The 13,854-nt window shown below is 41.5% G+C and overlaps 1 protein-coding gene across 2 annotated transcripts in view; it reads right to left on the bottom strand.

Annotated features, from left to right (window-relative positions):
* The window catches only part of gfra4b (GDNF family receptor alpha 4b), a 54,819-nt gene that overhangs the window by 32,326 nt on the left and 8,639 nt on the right, over window positions 1-13,854 (bottom strand). Inside the window, exons 3-5 of one of the 2 annotated variants that reach the window (XM_086222051.1) lie at window positions 13,078-13,127; window positions 9,202-9,266; window positions 7,114-7,158 (exon numbers count right to left, since the gene is read on the bottom strand). In XM_086222051.1, the coding sequence (XP_086078177.1) occupies window positions 7,114-7,156 (43 nt within the window). In that variant the 5' untranslated portion in view covers window positions 7,157-7,158; window positions 9,202-9,266; window positions 13,078-13,127. Of the gene's footprint in view, window positions 1-7,113; window positions 7,682-9,201; window positions 9,267-13,077; window positions 13,128-13,854 lie in introns of those variants that run through there. The other variant, XM_086222050.1, reaches the window with a different exon arrangement.

A 13,854-nucleotide genomic window follows, 5' to 3' on the forward strand; every position in this document is an offset into this window, starting at 1 on the left:
GTCAAACTGATCCAGTAAAGGGCCGTGTGGCTGCAGGTTTTCATTCCAACCAAGCAAAAGCAACACCTGAATCTACTTAAATCAATCAAGCTGTGTCCACATGGCTCATTGGTTGGATCAGGTGTTGCTTTTGCTTGGTTGGAATGAAAACCTGCAGCCACACGCCCCTTCACTGGATCAGTTTGACACCCCTGATTTAGAGTATCAATCAGCCTCGTCCCCTCTTGATGCCTTTGGACTGTGAGAGGAAGCTGGAGTACTGGAGAGAACCCACGCAGGCACAGGGACAACATGCAGACTCCACACAGAAAGATCCCGTGCTCCAGCCTGGGCTCGAACCCAGAGCCCCCTTGCTGTGAGGCGAATGGTGCTGACCACTGCACCATCGTGCCATCCAATTTCTAATCATTTGAACAGATCATCTGTTTAGACTCAAATCAGAAAAGCTGTGCTGCTGCGGTTGTTGAGAGGGATGCCTTGGATCCCAAACTGGCCCAGTTTTATTCCAGTATGCAACTAGCATAACATGTAGCAGAGAGTCATGTCTGACAATTATAAAAAAAACGGATTCAGGATCATGATAATTGATAATGTTGTGAACGCCAGAGGGAAGCAGAGCAGGATCTTCGGTGGTGGAAGATACGTATGACTGGCATCATGTCTGTCTCAGAGGCTGAGTCAGCTTTGATCTATCTCTAAGAAACTGAGCATCCTCATCTTTCCATGGCTGCGTGCAACGGCAGTGGGCTTTCTTTACTCTCCTCGGGATGCAAACAGCAGACAGAGTCAGACCGACTGCTTGCTTGAGACTTTAGACATTCAAATCAAAGTAAATCAAAGCTTCTGTTGTAAGATTGATTTACAATCACCAAGTCTTTCTCCAAACACAGTCCAACCATGACCTAGATTGCTCCTGCTTCTTTAACCACATTGAGCTGCTTTGGCCAAAATACCACAGTGGTTACTGGAGCTTGGGTCTGACTTCATCAACAACACACTCTTTGTTTTAAGGGTTGCATGTTATATTTCTCCTTCTTCTTCTTTGTCTTAGTTATGGTTCCTGCTTATACTACTGATTTGCATTACCCACACACATTCATCAGTTTGCGTTCTTAATCAAGAGGAAAACTTATTCTGCCTATTCAAGCCAAGTCTGGCCCGCCAGTTAAACGGCTCCCGCAAAGACTCCATCAGATCCGGCTCACTTCAAAACTGTAAATAAAGAATGACCAGAGTAACAAACATTCCAAGCACAGCAAATCATTCAAACCAACAGAACACAATAAATCCTTTTGCTATTTCCTGCATAGTAAGTGACGACAGAAGTCACATATTGAGGAGTCGCTTGTTTCGGGGAGCCGTTCGTTTTCAGGATTGATTCCAAAGGGCGACTCTGGTCCTGTTGTGAATTCTCTGGTTCTTTGTTAGATGGGACTCCTCTGCTCAGTGGGCATGTGAGGATTGTGGATGTGATGTAGCTAAGTTCAAAACAAGAAAAATTGTTGTAAAAAGAAATGCTACATTCATCACAGCCGATCAATGCTACGTCTCTCTTGTATTTCAGACCTGAGGTTCAGAGTCGGGTTAAGACGAGGATCTAAAATGCTGGAAATGCAGTGGCTTTGTAACGTGTTTCAAACCAGGGAATCCTGGAGATAGAAGAGGTGGAGTGAGCACGATGGCCAGCTTTGCAGGTCACTGGTATACATACAGCCTATTCATATAATCCTGTTCAACAGTGAGCAGCTGAGACCAGCTTTTGTGAATAAGTTGGACGTAGTGAACATTTATTCATATTTTTCTCATCCCATTGTAGGAAGGACGAGCGGTGATTAGATTCTGAGCTGAGGGGGACTCGGTGTTGTGTAATATTGGAATGTGTGGTTTAAAAACCGTCACTTGGAAAACTGATGTGGAAAGAAATGCTTCTCTACTGTAACTAGATACAAACAAACATAACTTTAGTTTTGACAGCAGCCTTCTGTCATATCTGCCCCTTTTCTTGTAGGTTGTTTTCTCCAAATAGAAGCACCCCACTTACATAAATCTCCAAATGTCAACACGTCCAGTAATGAGCTAACAGTGATATAATTGGAGGTGCAGGACTACAATAATGGATTAGGACGTTAAACTCAGACTCATTTATTTTTCACCTACATTCATCACAGCCGATCAATGCCACGTCTTTGGCTTTAACGCACCCACCACCGTCACCGCCGCCACACCCCCCTCAGGAGGCCCTGACATGTCACCGCCTGCCTCGCTCTCGAAGACTTTTCATCTCTTACCCCAAACTTTATGTACTGTTGGAAGTTATTACAGTTTAATATAATAGGCGGATAATTATGTGAGGAATTGAATAATGTCAGCATTAAAGGTCAGAGTCATGGCACTGACATCTGATGAATAGCAATGCGCCAGCTCCACAGCAGACTTTAAACCCTTAATAATTAAATTTTTAAGGGCTCTAACAATAGCTGGAGAACAGAAGCAGCCCACAGGAGAAGTGTAACAGTCATTCTGTCTCTAAAGCTTTTAACTCCCAACTCTGCCAGCGAGTGAGTGAGGGAGTGTGACTCAAATTTCATACTGACAAATGGAAAACTCATTTCCTTTATATAGTATTATCTCCTGACCATAAGGCTCAAGAGATGCAACTCTGACCCTTGAGGTCTATTAGTCAGTTATTTTAAAGGTTCTGTAAAGATTCACGGTACCGTAGATGTCATCATGACTGCAAATTGTACCATAGAACATTTTCTTGTTCTACTAGGAAATGGAAATTAGCCAGTAAACCTATTTTTGACAGATTCATGAACTTGGTGTCCTCAGTTATTTCACATGGGTCTATGCGCCATCCTCGAGGTTTAATTTGAAATCCCAGCCACCTCTTCAAATACACCTAATAGAGAATTATTTCTGTCATAATTTCATCGAAACCCAAAAATGAAGGGAATGTGATGAAAATATAAGATCATATCTGGTAGAGCTGTTGATTTTTAGAAAGAAATGAAAAAAAATGAATCAAATGGAATCGCAGACGGAAATACATTCAGTGACATGAGCATATTCTAATACACTGTGTTGCCATGAGGGATTGATGCCAGTCAGAGATGATCCAGCATCTTTACTGGAACCTGGATTAATTTTCTATCACAACAAAAATGTCACTTTCGTGCTTCAGTTTTCATGCGGGGTTGCCAATGTTGGCAAATCCACAACTCTACATGCAACTTTTTTTTTCTTTCTTTTTTTTTTATACATGTTCTGTGTTTGGTTGGGCAGCACGGTCGTGCACAGTCCAAAGACATCAAGAGGGGACGAGGCTGATTGATACTCTAAATTGACCGTAGGTGTGGCTGTGAGTGTGAATGGTTGTCTGTCTCTATGTGTTGGCCCTGTGATGGACTGGTGACCCGTCCAGGGTGAACCCCGCCTCTCGCCCAAAGGTTGCTGGGATAGGCTCCAGCCCCCGCGACCCTTTACAGGATAAGTGGAAGAAAATGGATGGATGTGTTTGGTTGTTTGTAATTCTCCTCACAAAAGTATGCAGAATTGTCTGCCTCAGGTTCATAAGTGTCATCACAGACTTAAATCCTGTTGACCTGAAGGTGTGTTGAGTTTAAACGCAAGCCAGGAAGGACATCACGTGATCTCTCTTTCTCTATACCTTACGATCTCACCGCAGGCATTGGCATCTTGCACCAATTAATTAAATTTTTGTACTCTGTTTTTGTACTCTGTAGAACTGATGCAATTCTGTCTGCACCCATGAAAGTGCCAACTTTGGTACTTAAATCTTTGATTTATTAACTTATTACTGAATACAGCGAAAGCTTTAGCAGTTGCTGTCAACAGTCATGCAATAAATCCCCCACCTGTTCTGATTTTTTTATTTATTTATATATATATATATATATATATATATATATATATATATATATATATATATATATATATATATATATATATATATATATATATATATATAACCTAACTACCAGATATACAGATATACATTTGAGTTTAGTTTACTTTGATAACTTCTGAATGCAACACAGTCGAGGTAAAGATGGAGATATTTTATTTTGTGTACCAACAGATCTGCATTTATCCATAACATGAAGTTAATCTGTTCCTGTCGGGAAGTTTAATTTGAAACTAAGCGACCCATAAAACAGAAGCGCTTCCATGATAGCAACCTTAGTGACACACGTTGTTCCTGTAAATGCTGATATATTTAAGTCGTTGCATTATCTATGCGTATGGTGAAATTAAAAAAAAACAAAAACATCCACACAATTACATAGCAATTATCTCCAGGGCAACAATTGTAGCAGCCACTTTAATCCACATGTCACAGCTGTTTGTGTAATCTTGTGTCTGAGCTCGGTGGTGACAAGCAGGTATTTACTCCACTCCACGGCGGTCCAAACACATACCAATGCTTGTTTATTATCCTGTAATACCCGAGCCTCAGCGTCCCAGTAACCTCCAACTTGCTTTCCTCTTACCGGTGTGTTCTACGTGAAGCAAGCTTGGGCTGATGAGCTGTTTGTTGCTTTGGACGCCGATGACTCCAAATGAAATTCATGACAAATCCCTTACAAGAGGGTCAGCCAATATACTGGGTAATAGCAGTCTTTGTTGCACTTACTGCAGCACTTCTATTTCCATTAAAGTCACGGGTCATCTCCCGCAATGTCAAAACCATTAAATCAAAAATATAATTTGGCTGAAGCTGTGTGTTGTTGCTGCTGCTGCTAAGAGGAAACTGGTTGAAGAATGAGAATTTAAAAAAAAAAAAAAAACATGTACAGTAAAACAGGATTTAAAATGATTAAAACAGTTATGACCAGTATTCATCACCAGTTTGAGATTCACTTTGTACAGTTTGACCCATTAATATGAAATGTAATCACCTTGTGCTGCTCTGAGGCTGTGTATCTCGATGTGAAATGTGATTCAATTAGATCCTTTATATAACAGAAGTTATCTCAGGGCTCGTTGCACAGCAAGCAGGTCAAGACCACATTTTATAAAATTTCAGGTCAATACCTTTGAGAAATCCTTATCTAACGTCAAATAATTACTTACGCTGCACAACTGTGCTTAATGCTATATGATTTTCAACTTCAGTGTGGATGTGTCAAAGTGAGCCCCTGCGCACATTTATCATGCAGATAAAATCAAAGGGTGGACAGTCAACTGCTTCCCTGGGATACATTTCATTTTTCATAACAGTGGAGGCAACAGTAATGCAATTTGAACCTTCTGAATATAGAATCTGGCCCTCCAGTAGATTAATGTCATCTTCTGGACCTCCGGCCCTGTACTGAACATCATCCCTGCTCCAGAATTCATGTCTCAACCCAGACCAACATGCCAGACCACCAAATAACACGTTAACTCCTGAGCAAAGAATGATAGCCAGGTAGGACCCACTGGGTCCCGTAAAGCCATAGTGACCGAAATATTCAACCGGATAATCATTTCAGCCTGGCACTACAATTTGCGAGATTGCATCTTACAAAATAAAACTGATATTTACAGACATCCGTATCTTATATATCTAGAAAAAAATTGAACACGACCTGGCTCTGAGGATTTTTCACTGTTGTAACAGGATTTCACCCAACAAAGAAATGCAACAAAGAGTCATGAAAAAAAAAAAACAACAACAATCAAACACTGCCAGCTTCTAATCGAAACTATTCCCAGACAAGAACAGCACCAATGTGTGCCTTGAGAGCTCTCTAAGGAAGATTGTGGTGATTTTGAGCTCTCTGTGTTGGCTTATACAGGTTTATCTAGGGCAGGAGGGAGAGATGAGCTCAGATTTGTGTCCATGAAACTGAAGAAATTCACAAAAATCAGCTCAGAAAGACACATAAATAGTTTCTGACCTTTTGCAGTTGTGTCTGGCTAATTGGTGCCGGCAGATGGATAACCAGTCTCATCATCTCAATTACAGAAAACACAAAAAGCAAGTCATCCAATAGATGTGTACTTTCTCCTTCAATCCTGAAATCTGCAGGTTTGCAGAGAGAATAGCAGAAACTAAAGTTGCCTGCAGACACATGACTTGAGTGCATCACTGCCTTTTATCATCCTAGACAATCCATAGCAGCTCAATCTTGCCAAACACATGTGTAACTGTTAAAGATCATCACACAGAGACCAGCAGGAACTACATTCTTTCCCCATTCAGCAACACCTGTTACCGGCATCCTTCATCTCTCTTATGCCGACCTCCACAGAGGATATTAATAATAGATAAGGAAGCAAATTAGTGATTTTGTTAAGCCGGAAAGCTGGTGCCAATCAAAATGAGAGTGATCGTCTCTGGTGTCATGTGTGGGTATAATTATTTTAGCGCTGTGTGGCAGCAGAAATGAGATTGACATGTTTATGTAGTGACAAAGAGACCAACAGCAGCTCTCCTCTCAAGACTGGATCCCTCTGCCACAAAAAAAAATCAATAATCCAGCTTCACTCAATAAGATGAGAGGCATGTGGCTCACTGACACCGGTCCACTGGTCACTTTACCATTGTTTAGTTGAATACTGATGAAGCAGTTCTACAACTTTGAAGGCATCAGTTCTGTCAGTGAGGCAGAAGGCGAGGATATTATGTAATACGCCATGTATAATGAAGCAATTACAGTATTCATAGAATTACACAGACATATGCTGTTCAGCAGTGACTTATTGCCGTAATTAACGCACATTGTTTTGGCATGTCAGAAGACAACGGGCTTGCACACGCGCTCTCTGATGCACACAGCTTCACCATAAACTCCAATCAGGCCAGGTGATAAATGCTCCAGGGTTATAATAGATTCATCCCGTAAAACACCCTCTTCCCTTATTAAAAAATGAGATACATCACTTTGATTGACAGAGAGTTGTCATCCAGTCATAAAAATCCACCGTAAAAAGCTCAAGGAAGAACCAGCAAACCCTTTCACTTAATGAAACGGATCCTTTCATAAAACCAAGACGAGCGAGATGGATTAGTTTCCCGTCAAGCCAGTCGAGAACTGACTCATTGGTTGCATTGATAATCATTCCACCAAAAAAAAAGAAAGATAAAGGCAAGTTGACACTTACCCAAAGTTGTGAGATGAAACAGATAAACTCCCCACAGGTCCATCTCTGTGTGGAATGAGGAATTCAGATTACGCGTCGGAATTACACCTTCAGAATTACACGACCATCAGAAGACGATATCCTGTCACGCGTGCTGCGATCATAATTGACACAAGCAGGGTAAGGTGAAAAAAAAAATCTCTTGACAATCCTTAAATTGTCTTTTTAATTTGTTGTAGCCCTTTTTGATGATAGAACCCCATCAGATTCCAGTTGCGCTTTGGCGCAAAGACGGAGCCATGCGTAATAATGTGAGCGAAAGTTGTCCTGTGCGCTGCCGTATTGTCCGCTGCTGAGAGAGAGAGAGAGAGAGAGAGAGAGAGAGAGAGAGAGAGAGAGAGAGAGAGAGAGAGAGTCCTCTGTTGAGTGTCGAGGTGCTCTTACTGGTGGAGAGATGCTTAATGCTGCCAGGGAAGAAACGCTGGCGAGGGAGAGGAGGAGGGGGGGAGTGAAAGCTGTTTGTGTAAGGGAGGACATTACACGGCCTGGTTACACGGTCAAAGCGTTTGTGGCGTTAATAAAGTGTGACATAGGGTTGATTCTGCAACGCACCGTTCTGGAAACAGGCCTACAGGGACTCCTATAAGTACGTAGTTTCCACAGACTTTAACTTGCACTGCTGTATGTGCTGGTACTCCAATATGAAGGATCGCCGTCTCACATTTATAAAGATACACAAAATAATCATGACAGATTTTATAATGCGTGTCTGACATTGTTAGTGTAGAATACAATTATAATCACCACATTAAACGCCTTAACCCCCCCCCCACCACCACCACCACCACCACCACCTACACTTCTGCTGGACGCAAGATGTTTCACTGATGGAGCGCTGGAGGCTTCAAAGGTCCACATTATACTGGTGTGTGTGCTGAATTTTGGACAAGGATCAGCCAACAAAACCTGGATGTCAGGAGTCATGCTGGTAGGACGGCTTCTCAACATCAGATTTTCACTGAGCACAGAGAGATTTTTTTTTTTTTTAAATTTTCACTGAAGAATGTGAAATCAGCATTCTATTTTCAAACTCTGCACAACATTGGAGCTGAAACATTCAACTGCAGGACGAAAAAGACCATTTTTGACTGGAGGGGGACTTAAAATACTGTGGTTGGAGTTTGAACTGCAAATCACAAAAATTATTTCTTTTTCTTCTATAAATGTCTTGTGGGCTTGCAAGCTTGCTTTTTCATCGACTATTACCTGTCGGCGTTTTATTTTTTTTCTTTGCCGTCCTCTATCATCAGCTCAAGGTCTAACTCTTGTCATTCAGGCTGTTTAGACAATGTTAAGTGTTTGTTTCTGCAGGACAGAGGTGACAAAAACAGAGTTAAAGCCCTGAGGAGGAAAAAAATTACAGTTTGAATTTTGAAGAACCGTGAGGTGCGCTTTTGCTCAACGCTTCTTATTTTCACGTCGACGTGACATAAGTCTCACAGGCGGTTTCACTGCAAATTAAATGCAACCTATCAATACTTAGCAGACTCCTCAGAAGAGGCAGATTTGGGACAGTCAACGAGAAACCAATTTAATTTCGGCTTTCCTGTGTAGGAGGTTTGAAGCTTCTTAGCCCAAATTCATGTCGACAGTACATCTCTAAGAGGTTATAATCTAAAATACAGACGGACAGGCAGTCTTTCTTTAGATGTCTTGCAAAGTCACATAGCTTTAGGTTGTTGAGCAACCTAAACTGGACAGAGGAGGAAGGAGGATAGTCTCACACTCGCGGCCACGGTGCAAAATGTTAAAACCAGAAAGTCAGCAGTCTGTGTGGATGAAACTTTGCAAAGTAGACTGTTGTGACTAATGGCAACTGCTCCTTTGCTGCATGCAAAAGAAAGAAAACTTTGCCCACACGAAGAGGTGGATCCGGTCTGCGGTCACTCCGGAGCTCCATTTTCAGAGATGTTCACCGTTTTGAAACAGACAGATATTGATCCTTTAGTGTTAAGAATTCAAGTTTCGCACCATCTGTTCATGCTATGGTTCAGAAACCCTTTTCGTTCTGAGCCAGCCAGGATGTGCATTTGAAGTTTGTTGACTCACCCCTTCACTGTGTGTCCAAAATGGCAACAACAAATGGAGTTTCCAGATGATCCATGCAAACAAAGCTGGTGAGAAGCAGATAACAAAGGGTCACTATGTTGGATCAGCCAGGCTGTGTGTGTGTGTGTGTGTGTGTGTGTGTGTGTGTGTGTGTGTGTGTGTGTGTGTGTGTGTGTGTGTGTGTGTGTGTGTGTGTGTGTGTGTGTGTGTGTGTGTGTGTGTGTGTGTGTGTGTGTGTGTCTATAAAGCAAGTCAGGGGTCCAAAAGGATGATCCAGTCGTATAGCAAAGACAGAATGAAGACCTCTGAAGAGCTGCTGGTTTTATCTTTACCGCCATTCATGATCGTTCTACTAAAGCGTTTCCTGGATTTACATGAGTTAACAACAGTAATTCATGCCCTTTTAGTTATTTCAAGTTTTTATTTTAGCTTTAGCTGAGAGTTCAGATTAGTAAGAATGTAATATCTTTACGCCTATGTGATTGTAATTTCAATTCCCTAACAAGCTTACTATATGAGAACACTTGTAACAACACATTACCTCCTCTGCAGGGGTTCCAACTTACTGTAAATGTGGCCTTCTGAAAATGCTTTATGAATCTTCTGAGTGCTTTGGGGATCGTTTGGTAAAGCACACATTTGAAACGTGTGTCTGTATTCGCAATTCAAATCAAGATTAAATTTCACAAGAATGAAAAAGCCCCGTTGACAATTTCACAAAGCAAAAAAATAAATAAAGAGAAATGTTTATTTCTTCCAACACAATTAAGAGAATTTCGCTCCCTCCCGGTGGATTCTGGGTGAAGGTGGCTTTGTCTTTCCAACCCTCAAATTAAAAATGTGGACCCACTCTCAGATCTGAGCATGGCAGAGATCCGTCTCTCGAGCTGAAGCCCTCCTGCGCTGCACTTTAGAATAAGGGTACATTAAAAAAACATTAGTTGATGCTTAGTTTTATATATAACAGTGCTGAATAAGCATTACTCTACCATATTGAAACATAAAGCTCTTTGTGACCCTTATTGTAAAGTAGGAAACATGCTACACCTCACCCTAACACACCAGCCCTCTAGGAGATCGTTAGTTAACTAAACATTAATTACCTTTTATTATTAAACCCGAATTGTGAAGTGAGTATCGGTTATCTTAGCGAGTGTGTATCCACACACTCACACAGCTCATCAGCTCTGTGAGAAAGTGCAGAGAAGTAGCAGCAACTGTAACTGTTAACAAAAAGCAGTAGTTCCAATATTTATTTCTGTTATTTATTCATTTGGCTCATTCATTTCTTCTCGGCGAGAGTGCCTCTGCGTTTTGCTGTCATCTGCTGGGGATGTTTTCTCAATGTAAAAAGAAACCAAACTGAGACAGAAACCAGATGTGACTAAAAGACTGCAGTACACGAAGAAGCAAGGGTTTGCTGACCTTCACTCCTGCAAACTATACTCTTCTAACTTCTGCGTCATGCACCAAAGCTGGTCTATCATTCATATACTTCATTATGTATACATACTTTTTTATTTTTGATGTTTTTTGGGGTTGGCTTTTCCTCTGGGTGTTTTTTAAGGTGTATCTAATAACATCAGTAGAGGCCAGTGGACAACCGGCGCACAGCGATGGAATGAATCCATCATCAAATACACCTGGGCTCCTGCATGTGTAACGTGTCAGAGGGTGCATTCGAAACGGGTAACGTGTTGTCTCACCTGGGTCTCTAACACGACAGCCAGGTATTAAAAGCTGCTCAAAAAACCTTGTGGTTCCTGTCGAACGAGAAGCCTTCACACTTTCACTACTTGAAGGCAGCGTATGTGCGTCCTCAATCACGCCTCTTATCCACACTTTGTTCCGCTCATATTTTTGAAAACTTACCTAAAAATAAATACTGCGCTTTCCCTGAGAGGTCATCCAAAACCAACAGGACTTGAAGGTGACACTTGATGAGGCATGTGTCCATGTAGGCAGTGGAATGTCCTTGCTTGTGAATATTCAAACAAATGTGTTTTGTAAAGGAATGTGAAAAAAGCGAATGTGCTACCATGGATTCTGCATGAAGCCGCCAGGCGCCACAAAGTCATTTGTTCTTCAAACTCCCTGCAAACTATTCCTTTCAACTAACTTTGCTGATGTGAGCCAACCCAAAGCACAATAAAGCTGAAAAAAATAAAATAAAATTAATTAATTTTGCTGCAGTTTTTTGTTGTTTTTTTTCTCGTCAGTGTGGGTGTAACAGGTACAATAAAAAGTAACAAAAGAGTCAGACGCTAATTAGTCTGTACACACCTACACAAAACCACGAGGAACATCCTGTGTGGATTTAAATACTGACTTCTAATTCCTTTTTTTTTTTTTCATATAAAGAACAGCCAGGTTGTTTGTTTTTTTTTAGTTGCGTCGTTTCTCTCTTCAATTATTAGCATTTGAAATATCACAGCCTGCTTTCCTCCTTTCAGAGGAAGCTGTTAGCTGTCATTTTTGTACAGAATGGTAAACAAGTTTCACAGTCTTTCACATTTCTGCAGCATAATCCATCACAGAAAATATAAACCTCTTTTGAATGTTGCTATTTCACGCTCATATTTGGTGTCAGCGTGTCCGGTAAAACTCTGCCTACTGTCAATCACCTGGCAATTCACAAGAGGTAATGAAAGCCAGGAATTATCAATGAAAAGAATGTTTAAGTTCGATTTTCTTAAATCAAAAATAAGCCAAGTCAGACAAACTAACGAGTAAATAACTTTCAAAATCCTTTCCAGTGAGAGTGGAAAGTTAGAGGTGGAGAGTCACGTTTCAGAGAGCAGTAATGAGTCTGGAGACTGTTTCAGGACTTCCTTCTCCACCTCCAGTCATCAGAGCTGAATGAGATGCAAGAGATCGTGCTCCCGTGATAGTGACGTAAGGTCTTTACTTGATTGCAAATGATGTAGAACTGAGGTGTGCGATTCCTCACCTCGCGAACGGCTCAGCTCAGGCAAACTTGAAAAGCCCTCAGAAGAAAGAAATATCTTTGTGTTCTTTAATATGTTGACGCAGCCTGATGGTGAATTTAATTTAGTAATCCTTTATCCCGACTTATTTTTCATAGACCCTCACACACATCGGCGGGGATGTTTGTAAGGATTACGGTTTAGGTTACGAAGAGGCACTCCTTTACTTTGACTCTTCACAGTTGAACTGATGCCACCAAACAGATGTTCAGGAGGTTGTGTTTTCTCTCGTTTGTTGGTTTTTCTCTCTGTCAGCAGGATTACATAAGAAAGATCCTACTATATTTAAAGGTCAATCAGTTCAACTTCATGGAAAAACTTCTTTTTCTTTTTTTTTTACGTCAACATTAATTTCACGTTGCCGTTAGTGGAGATCCTGCGCTGTCTGAGTGCCCAAAACAGTCAGATTGCACTCAAGAACCGTGGCTGAAGGTGTGGTGGCTCACGGCCTGAGAGACAACTTTTATTTGAGGCAGTTGTCTCAACATTAACGGCCATTAAAGAACACACCGTCCCTGCTTCGGCACACCAGTCGAGACCGAATGGAGAGAAATGTGAAAAGCAAATCACGCACGTTATTCCTGCACCATTTGTCAATCCTACGCTGTTTGAAGAGACTTAACTTACTCTGATAAAATTTAATTCTTTCAAGTCTGCCAGTATTTGCCTGTGACTCTCGCTTAAATGTCAGGGGTGACATTCTACCTCACTATCTAGTTTTATCACAGAGGAACTCCGTCTTTTGTCAAACGTGGGGAGTTTGGGCTCATGTTGTCGAGGTGTTTCACAGCTAATGTTATGCCAAATAGAGCAGCACCAGACTGCATGGTAGGCACAGACGGTGACTCCGTTACCTCACGCAACAACAGATGGTGTGTCTCATACATACTGTATGGATGGTTGTGTACTTCTGTGCAGACTCTTGGTTGCGTCTTAAGCCTAATTTGGACCGCACACGCACACACACACACACACACACACACACACACACACACACACACACACGCATGATTAGAGACATCCATGCAGAAGAACGGAGGACATTGCTGAATTAATCAGGCGTTAAGTATTGGAAGGATGGCAGGAAGAGTTGGAGAAGATTGCTGCAACAGAAACAGTCACAAAGCTGTTGGTTGTTCCATCCTTTAGTTTCCAGCTGAATGCACAGCTCCTACATCTGTTAACTTCACACTCTTTGTATTCTATTTTCAAACACCTCTCCCTGCCTCTCACCTCAGGGACCATCTATTATCACTCATGTAATTAAAGATAAGTAGAAAGGTAGAGCAAAAGATCAGGTTACACTGCCTGGGACAGATGTTGAATTCATGACATCCCTCTCTTTTCTTTTAGCTATCTGTCTCTGTGGTAGGTTTAGGGGGTGATAAGGTTATCCAAAAACATCTATCACAGATTTCCTGACACTCCTGGTGGCCAAAAATAATCAGATGGCACCTGAGTCAACAGCTCCGTGTTTTAAGATCCATAACTCATCTCCTGGGATTTTGGAAACGTGAGCACACGTCAATAAATAAGCGTGTGTCCAAGGCAGTATTTTGTTTGTATGTCGTAACATGTTTAGAAATGACTGTGAGTTTACCACACACCCTTTCAAGGCTGAAGTAGGTGTTCGAGTGATGCTGCTATTGAAACCCGCTACAAAGAA

Source organism: Aulostomus chinensis, chromosome 13 (assembly GCF_037954235.1).
Source record: "Aulostomus chinensis isolate RoL2024-O1b breed Wild chromosome 13, RoL_Achi_v1.0, whole genome shotgun sequence".
NCBI lineage: Eukaryota > Metazoa > Chordata > Actinopteri > Syngnathiformes > Aulostomidae > Aulostomus > Aulostomus chinensis.